We start from the raw sequence: 8596 nt of genomic DNA, 5'->3' as shown, positions 1-8596 counted from the left end.
CAAGCGGGGGCAAAACATGTCATTTTAGCTGTCTTGGAACGAGCTCACTCCTGGGTTGAAGAGACTCACATGACTTTTTTTCCTCTATGGTCACAGCCCCAAACACAGCTAAGAAGAAGCATTGTTGATATAAATTTCTCTTGGTGCCATTCAGGTAGCACAGGTGGTGACTGCTCTGCTAAAGGTCCAGTGAGATTTCAGAAGCAGCCTTCAAATCAGTTTCTGCATAAACCTTGATTTCTGTTCTAGGAGGGAAGGTGATAAGAATGACAGGCAGGAGTCATGCTGATGCTGATGCTGATGCTCTTCTGGCTCCTGGCTCCAACTACACTGAAAAGGCTACGCACCATATGTGTCTGCAGGAGTTTTATCGGCTTAGATAAAAGCTACTGTAGGCCTGGTGATCTCATTATTGGTGGGAATTTGCCCTTGGGAACCATTTTAGAGACTCCTGTCAAAGACTTTAATAGACCGAATCTTCCTTTCAATGCTGGGTAAGTTTCAGCTGGAGGGAAAACATGCATGATAATTATTCTCTTTGCTTTAAATTTAGGGACTTCTTTTCAGAAATACTTCTAATATTTGTACTGCCCTGGTTTAGTGCACATGTTGTGCTTTTCTCAATAAATTACCAAGCTCTTAAAATCGGTTGGAATTCTCAGTCTCTTCATCAGGAAGATGATAAACCACAAAAATGAAGAGGGAAGCTGTGCTGGCCTAGTGAAGAAGTCAAATTATAATATTAATCTGAAGAGTAACTTGTGGTAGAAAATTCAAATAAAAGCTCAGCACTCTTCAAGTTTTGGGGAGTTGCAAAAATCCCTCTCAGTTTGGAATCAGCCGTGCTGATGAATAAAAGCCTTCATTAAATCTATGAGGTGACCCCCCCCCCCCCACTGTAGTCCTGTGCTCAGCAATCCTTATCCCACCTGGAGAAGCTGCTCCAAGAGAGCAGCTTAAATAATTACGGTGAAAGGGGCGCAATTGGAAAGGATTGCAGCCACTGCAGCAATGTGAATATGGCAGGGATGATCAAGACTATAAAACAATCCATAATATCCATATAAAGGCTTGTCTCCTTTCTCACAAAGTCATCCAACTTTAGCCAAAGGAACAGCTTTGAAAAAATCCCCAACCAATACAATTTGGGAGTTTCTTCCCCCAAAAGTCCCCCCAAACAGTGAAGCAAATTCTATAGCCATGCACAAGATTTCCTGTCATGTTCTCCAATGTTTTTCTCACTACAGAATCACCACCAGTTACTACCAGCAGTTCCTTGCATTGATGTTTGCAGTCTCCGAAGTCAATACGGATTTTCTTCTGCTCCCCAACATCACCCTTGGCTTCCACATCTATGGCAATTTCCAGAGGGAGATATTTATTTCCTTAGACAGCCTCTCCATGCTCTCCTCAGGAGGCCAAGTGGTTCCAGGTTACAAATGTGATCATCCGGACATCCTGCTGTCGGTCATTGGTGGTCTCAGTGCCAAATCCTCACAACTGATGGACTCCATCTTCAGCATCTTTAAGGTCCCACAGGTAAGAGAGCTCTCTTGGATACAGTGTGGAATAGACAAAGATCAAAAGCACACAGAGAAGCCAAAGATGAAACTAAAGGTAGTTTTTTGGGGGGTTGGGGAGCATATAATGAACTTTAGACTCTTAAAGGGTAGCCATCATTTTAGTGTCATTTATTTGATGTATCGGGTTGTTGGTTTCTTCTCTTGTCTTCCAATGTATCACAACCAATGAAAATAGCTAAGAAGGAGAGACAAAAAGAAAGGAAAAAAGATTAACAAATCAATAGACCACTACAAAACTGGAAAATGTTTAAAAGATAGAAATATGAGATAGACTATACCAAATAAATATTATACAAAATGACTTAAATGTAGTAAAAATTGTCATATATAGAATATAGCGATTATTATATATAGAATGAAAACAATGTATGAAATAATGTAAATGCACAAATATACAAAGCTATAGTTATAAAAGGTTTACTTGTATAGATAAAAAAATCACAATAGATATGTAAAAAAATGTAATGTGTTGCAAAGATATGAAGTTTGTACAAACAAAATAAAATATTTTTTTTAAAAATAGCTAAGAAGAAAAGAAGATTAATTTTGCCAGTCAAAGTGAGTCAGTGTGACTGCGAGGGCCATCAACCACACAATGGTCACTACTAAAGTCAGCATACAACTTTGACTTGGTCTTTGAAAAAAAGAATCTCTTTTTCTCCAGCTGGGTGTTGGCTTTGAGTTCTCTCAGGGAGAGAGAAGAGTTTATCCTTCCTTCTTCCGGATTAATCCCAAGGAATCTCCTCAGTATGTGGGTTTAGTCCAGCTGCTCCTGCATTTCCAGTGGAACTGGGTTGGGCTTTTTGCCCCTGAAGATGACAATGGGGAATGTTTCATTTCAACTCTGACGCCAATGCTCCAGGAGAAGGAGATCTGCCTGGCCTTCACTCTAATGCTGAAATTGGATAGTATGAAAATCATTATGAAAAAGTTAATTCTCAATTTTCATACCTGGTCTAAAGCAGAAGTGTTTATTGTGTTTGGAGACTTCACTCTTACCAGTAGTGTAATAATGACGGTGCATTATTTTGGAAAACTCAGAAAAGTATCCTTAATTAAAGTTTATATCTTCACTTCACATTGGAAAATTGGCGCGGAAGAATCTGAAGAAGCATTGCAACTTATAAAGAGTTTGCATGGGGTCCTGCATTTTAGGGGCCACTCTGGGGATGTCTCTGAATTCAGCAAGTTCCTCCTGTCTTTAGACCCCTTGAACCCCCAAGGAGATGTCTTTCTCCCTCTATGGTGGGAAAGAGTCTTTGGCTGCAAGATCCATAAATCAGGAAAGATCCCTCCAAAGGGGGAAAAACAATGTACGGGAAAGGAGAATCTGCAGAATCTGCCCAATTACACTTTTGAAACAAGCATGACAGGTGAAAGTTACAATATCTACAATGCCATTTATGCTCTGGCACATGCTTTACATGCAATGCATGGATCCAGAGTCCGACCAATGAGGCTTGGAAAGAGGATCTCAGACATCCAGTCATGGCAGGTAATTTCTGTGGCTTTTGACTCAGTCCGCTTAGTTCAGAAGCTCCCCATATGAATTTCTTCTGCTCCTGATTAAATATCTTCATACTCTCATAGCAATTCATCTGAGACCCTGGCCTTTTTCTTAATTTTACCATTTGTTGTGCTACTCAGCTGGCTGTGTGAAAAGAGCTTCAGATTAACAATGGATGGAAATTAACCAAGGAGAGAAGCAACGTAGAACTAAGGGGAGCTTTCTTAATGAACAGTTTACATTTAGAAGTCGTGGGTGCCCCATTGCTGGAATCATTGAAGAAGAGGCAGGATTGCCACTTGTCTAAAACTGTAGAGGGTCTGTTGCTTGAGCAGGGGGTTGGACTAGAAGACCTCCAATGTCCCTTCCAATACTGTGATTCTGTTTCTATGACAACCACAGCACAGAGCAAGATTCAAAGTGATCCTGATGGGTTCCTGGTCTGAAATTCATCAGAATTCCCTGCATAAAAGGCTAAAATGTTGGACCTCTCTGAATAGTAAAGTGACCAACCAGGTCAGATGCTTCCTTCCACAGGGCCCAGTGGATCAAACCTGGTTCCAGCTGGATCCTTATTGTCATTGCCTTTGACAATAAGCTGGAGAAAACCAGTGGAATTTTCCATGGTTCTAATAGAAATGATTTATTCATTTCAAACATTCATTCATCAGTTAACAAGACCTTGGGCCAAGTAACTATTTGAAAGTCTATGTGGCCATGCCTCACAAGGGGAAAAGCCTAAAATTAAATTTAGATTGTGGAACTAAATTTTTTGTTTTTTGGTGAAATTGGAGATGGAAACCATGACAAAGGGGAAACTTTTAGTTTCAGAGTTACATAAACCTAATTCCTCAGATCACCATCAAGAGATGGAACTAATTTATCAAATATAAACCCATGTTCGCAAGATGGCCATCATGTTATGATAGAAGCCATGATGTCTCATTTGTAGCTCTGTCTGGTGGTTGTCATAGAAACAGAATCACAGTATTGAAATAGAAAAGCCCAAATACTCCAATTTCTGAAAGTCTCCTTTCTTTCAGATTCTTGCCTATTTGAGGACCATCCAGTTCAACAACAGTGTTGGAGATGAAGTCTCCTTCTCAGAAGATGGACTGGGATCTGCTCGTTATGATCTTCTCAACTGGGTTCTCTTCCCCAATAGATCCTTTGTCCCCATAAGAGTTGGGCATGTAAATCCTGAGGCTCCCCCAGGTCAGAATTTCACCATTAAATCTGATGGAATCATCTGGGCCACCAAGGTGAGCTGAAAGGAAATGTTGTGAGTTCAGGGAAAGATTCATTCTCTTCTTGAGATGCAGAACATCTTCCTAACTTGAAAAATTATCAATTGAGTCAGAATTTATGGCAGTCGTTTGGTGAAAAATCTCCTATGCATGTAACACATTTAAGCTCTGATGAATGTCATTCCACAAAGGTTTAGGCTTGGGAACACTGTTTCCTTGAAACATAGGATTCAATTACAGCCAGCAACAATTATTTCCATGGACCATTGTTGTATCATCACAGTTCTTTCTTTTAGAAATCCTCTCATCCCATCACAAGCCTTCCTGTGCAGGCAGAGACTCCCCATCCAATCTCCCACATCTATGGGTGTGTCAGGAATGCCCCTGGCCTGGTTACCCCAGGACTGTTCCTGATTTCTGATAGACAGTGGCAATGTATTTCTTTAGAAAAGATTCTGATCATAGAAGTAGGAATAAGGAAGGGAAATAGGAAAGGGAAAAGAATGGATGCAGCAGGTTCACGGCTTAGGTCATCTCAAGTCTTTCTCTTTTCTCTTCCAGAAGGTGCCCTTTGCCAGGTGTGGCATGAAGAGGTGTCATGCAGGAGAGAGGAGAAGAGTTCCAGAGGGCCAGCCAGTTTGCTGCTACCAATGTGATGCTTGTCCAGAAGGGACCTTTTCTAATCAGACAGGTAGAGCAGACTTCAAATGTTCATCTTCCATAATCATGGAAGACATTCATTAAATATTATATATATATTTGTTATTGTATCATTTTTGATAAGATTGACAGGCACTCACACTTTTCAGTAGAACTTTCAGTTTAGAGATCTGTTCTGACCTGCTCCTCCATCCAGTAACGAATGCCGAGACAAGCATAACTGGAATGTACTTTAATAGCAAGAAACCAAAACCTTGGTGGCTGAAAGCCAAGCATAACAAACAGATAAGGACCTTGGCAGCAACTCAGACAAACCTTGGCAGCAATCCAGCCTGCCAAGCTAGTTACCAAAGTTCTCCAACTTTTAGTCAATGTGTTGACTTCTGCAAGAGGGGCGTGTGCTCCTCTTTTTATAGTCTGGAGAGGAGCCTAATGACCACTGGCTGGGTGCAATTACCTCCTGTACTTGTGCAACTGTTCCTGATGCCTATTAGCTCTTCGGTGCCGGGCATCCAGGAACAACTCACTGCTGGCATCCAGATCACTCTCCCTTGTCTCCTCCCAACTGGTCCAAGGTTCAGGCACCTCCTGATGGCCAACCAGCCTCTCTGCGCCCTTCTCAGAGTCGGAACCCTGTCCAGGGTCCCCCACATCTTCCAGAGCCGACTCATAGGGCCCCTCACTGTCGGAGTCTGGTGGCAGCTCCAACAGCTCCTGCTGGGCCACAACAGAGATCTAAACTCCCCTGACCACAGAGACCACCTTTCCTGGCCCACCTTTCACATCCAATTGGGAAACCAACTTCCAATCTTTTCCTGAGGAAGTGGGGTGTATAGTCCACACTTTAATTTTTATTATTCAGAATATGCTCCTTCCTCAACACTACCAACCTCTGAGGAAATAGACCTGCCAGGGAAAGAGGACATTCGACAATCTGTGTCCCTTTGATAGAGCAGGAGGGATCAAAAACATCTGAATGAACACATTTGAAGATTACAAATCTTCAGTTTACAAAGCAAACAGGTTAAGGCAGGGGTAATGTACACATAAACAAAACAACAGCATTCCTGGATAACAGATTGGTTCTTCTTCTGTGGGTTCCATTATAAAGTGAGGGGAAAAAACAGGCAGTAATCTCAAACTAAAACCCACATTATTCTTGGAAATGCAGTGGATGGATAGTTGGTACTGAAGGAATCCTTGTCTCTGGCTAATCTATCCCCAGGATCATCATAAAGAAAGGATGATTTGCTCTTTTTGATGCCCAATAAATTGCTCAGTGGATTCTTTCATCACTCCCTTTGTGGGTAGGTCATTAAGAGAAAGGCAACACTCATATCGTTTATGCGGGGGGGGGGGGATAATGTGCATGGTAGTTGCTGAATAAATCCTTAGACAAAGATTTTTGATTTCAGATGCAGCTCACTGTGAAACCTGCCCAGAAGACCAATTTCCCAACAAGGACAAGGACCAATGCATTGCCAAGAAGGTCCACTTCCTTGCCTATCAAGACACCCTGGGATACATCTTAGTTTTTCTTGCTCTTTTTCTCTCAGTGATCACATCTGCAGTCCTGGTGATTTTCTATAAACACCATGACACACCAATTGTCAAGGCCAACAACCGAGACCTCACTTACATCCTCCTGGTCTCCCTATTGCTTTGCTTCCTCTGTTCCTTCCTCTTCATTGGTCAACCAAGGAAGGTCACCTGTCTCTTCCAACAATCTGCCTTTGCAATTCTCTTTTCCCTTGCAGTTTCCTCTGTGTTGGCAAAAACTGTCATGGTGGTTCTGGCTTTCATGGCCACCAAGCCAGGGAACAGGACAAGGAAACTCTTAGGAAAACCACTGACCAACTCCATTGTCTTAGCTTGTCCCCTGATTCAAGCAGTTCTTTGTGCCACCTGGCTGGGAACCTCTCCCCCATTTCCTAACTTGGACTTCAACTCCCTATTTGGAGAAATCATCTTGGAATGCAAGGAAGGCTCAGCTTTAATGTTCTACATTGTCCTCGCCTACCTAGGTTTTTTGGCTTTCATCAGTTTCACAGTGGCATTTCTAGCTAGGAAATTGCCTGATAGTTTTAATGAAGCCAAATTCATTACTTTTAGCATGCTGGTCTTTTGCAGTGTTTGGATCACTTTCCTCCCCACCTACCTGAGCACCAAAGGGAAGTCCATGGTGGCTGTGGAGATCTTCTCCATTTTGGCATCTGGGGCTGCTCTCTTGGCTTGTATCTTTTTCCCAAAATGCTACATTATTCTACTGAGGCCGGATCTAAATTGTAGAGAAAATATAGTAAGGAACAAGAATTTCTAACTAATGCAACAATTGGCCTCATTTATGTTTTTGAGGCATATTTAGAATGTGATAAAATTTCTAAAATATGATAACATGGAGGATGAATTTTTCCATTAAAATGTTTCTATCAAGTGCTGTAATATAGCTGTGGTCAACAACAATCACTCAGCCTTTTTATTTTATGCTTCCTTATTTTCTCTGGCCTCCAGAAAACCTCTTCCTTGTTTAACAATAAAGAAATCTCAAAAATATGTTAGACTCAAAAAGAATCACTAGGCTGTGACTTTAAAAGAGTTTCTTTTAGCTAATAATAATTCCAGAAAGCGATTAAGAAATGAAAGTTTTGACTTAGTGTCCATTTGAAAAACAAATTCCAAAATGGCTGATTTTCCAACAATGAAGTGAGTGGCGCTCTGACTGCTTCAAAACACGGCTCCTGAGGCTTCCTGCAGGCCTCTGCTGTATGGAAGGTCATGTGGGGTGATTCTAGCACTCTCCCTAATGCAGGAGAGTCATAATAAAAGGAAGGAATGCCTGTTCCTTTTGTTAGTAAGTTGAAAACACCATAATCCAGAGAAAACCCCCTCAGGGAACCTCCCTGATCTAGTCATCAGACAGCCATCTTCACCAAAAGTCCTGCTTTCCTAATGCCATCTGCACAGCTATGCAAAAAGCTCAGAAGCCCTGGAAAAATCCTCAAAAGATAAATGCACAAAGGGTGATGGAGGTAGGGAAGGGGCCCGACCCTTATGGAAACTTGGGGAGCAATAAAAGTCCTGCAGGTACCTAGTATGGGGGGGAAAGACCCAGCAGACAAAGCAAGATCAAAAGATATGAGGGGGTTCCATGGAGGACAGGAAGCAGAGAACAGAGCGATTCGGAGTGAGGGAGGCCTGGAAATCTTAGTTTTCTCTTTATTTATTTTCAGTCCTGCCACTTCTCCATATTCTATTTTTTTATTAATTGAGACGCTGTTTCTTGTGGATCTTCCAAAATAAAAACTAAGTCATCTGCAAATGCCTGTAATTTATACTTTTCATTTTTTTTATTTCCATAAATTTTATCTCTGTATCTTGTCTGATGTTTTTATTTAATACTGCCAGTGTCAATACAAATAATAGCAGAGACAAGGGGCATCCTTGTCTTGTGCCTTTCTTAATGCTAACCTTCTCAGTCATACTTCCATTTACCATCAACTTTGCAGTTTGCTTGTAATATATCACCTTAATCATATCAATAAATCTCTCCCCAAAGTCCATGTCTTTTAATTGTGGTAGCATAAACTTGTGAAACCCTG

The 8596-nt window shown here is 41.4% G+C and overlaps 1 protein-coding gene across 1 annotated transcript; it reads left to right on the top strand.

Annotated features, from left to right (window-relative positions):
* Positions 1 to 282: 282 nt before the first annotated feature.
* Positions 283 to 7387, top strand: LOC148049929 (vomeronasal type-2 receptor 26-like). The gene is made up of 4 exons (XM_087705507.1): positions 283 to 494; positions 1248 to 1539; positions 2368 to 2584; positions 6413 to 7387. Exons 1-4 carry the CDS (start codon positions 283 to 285, stop codon positions 7315 to 7317), a joined length of 1626 nt encoding a protein of 541 aa, XP_087561633.1. The 3' UTR covers positions 7318 to 7387.
* The last annotated feature ends 1209 nt before the right edge of the window (positions 7388 to 8596 follow it).

This window comes from Thamnophis sirtalis, unplaced genomic scaffold (assembly GCF_051295495.1).
Source record: "Thamnophis sirtalis isolate CommonGarterSnake01/CBP01778 unplaced genomic scaffold, rThaSir2_p1.2 scaffold_1, whole genome shotgun sequence".
Lineage (NCBI taxonomy): Eukaryota > Metazoa > Chordata > Lepidosauria > Squamata > Natricidae > Thamnophis > Thamnophis sirtalis.
The sequence above is the reverse complement of the archived record's forward strand: the minus strand, read 5'-3'. Positions and strand labels throughout refer to the sequence as shown.

Excerpts from the sequence above, each read along its gene's own strand:
- LOC148049929 (XM_087705507.1), top strand. The coding sequence starts at position 283 with ATGCTGATGCTGATGCTGATGCTCTTCTGGCTCCTGGCTCCAACTACA. Across the intron at positions 495-1,247 it reads AATCTTCCTTTCAATGCTGG|AATCACCACCAGTTACTACC; the intron begins GTAAGTTTCAGC and ends TTCTCACTACAG. Across the intron at positions 1,540-2,367 it reads GCATCTTTAAGGTCCCACAG|TGGAACTGGGTTGGGCTTTT; the intron begins GTAAGAGAGCTC and ends CTGCATTTCCAG.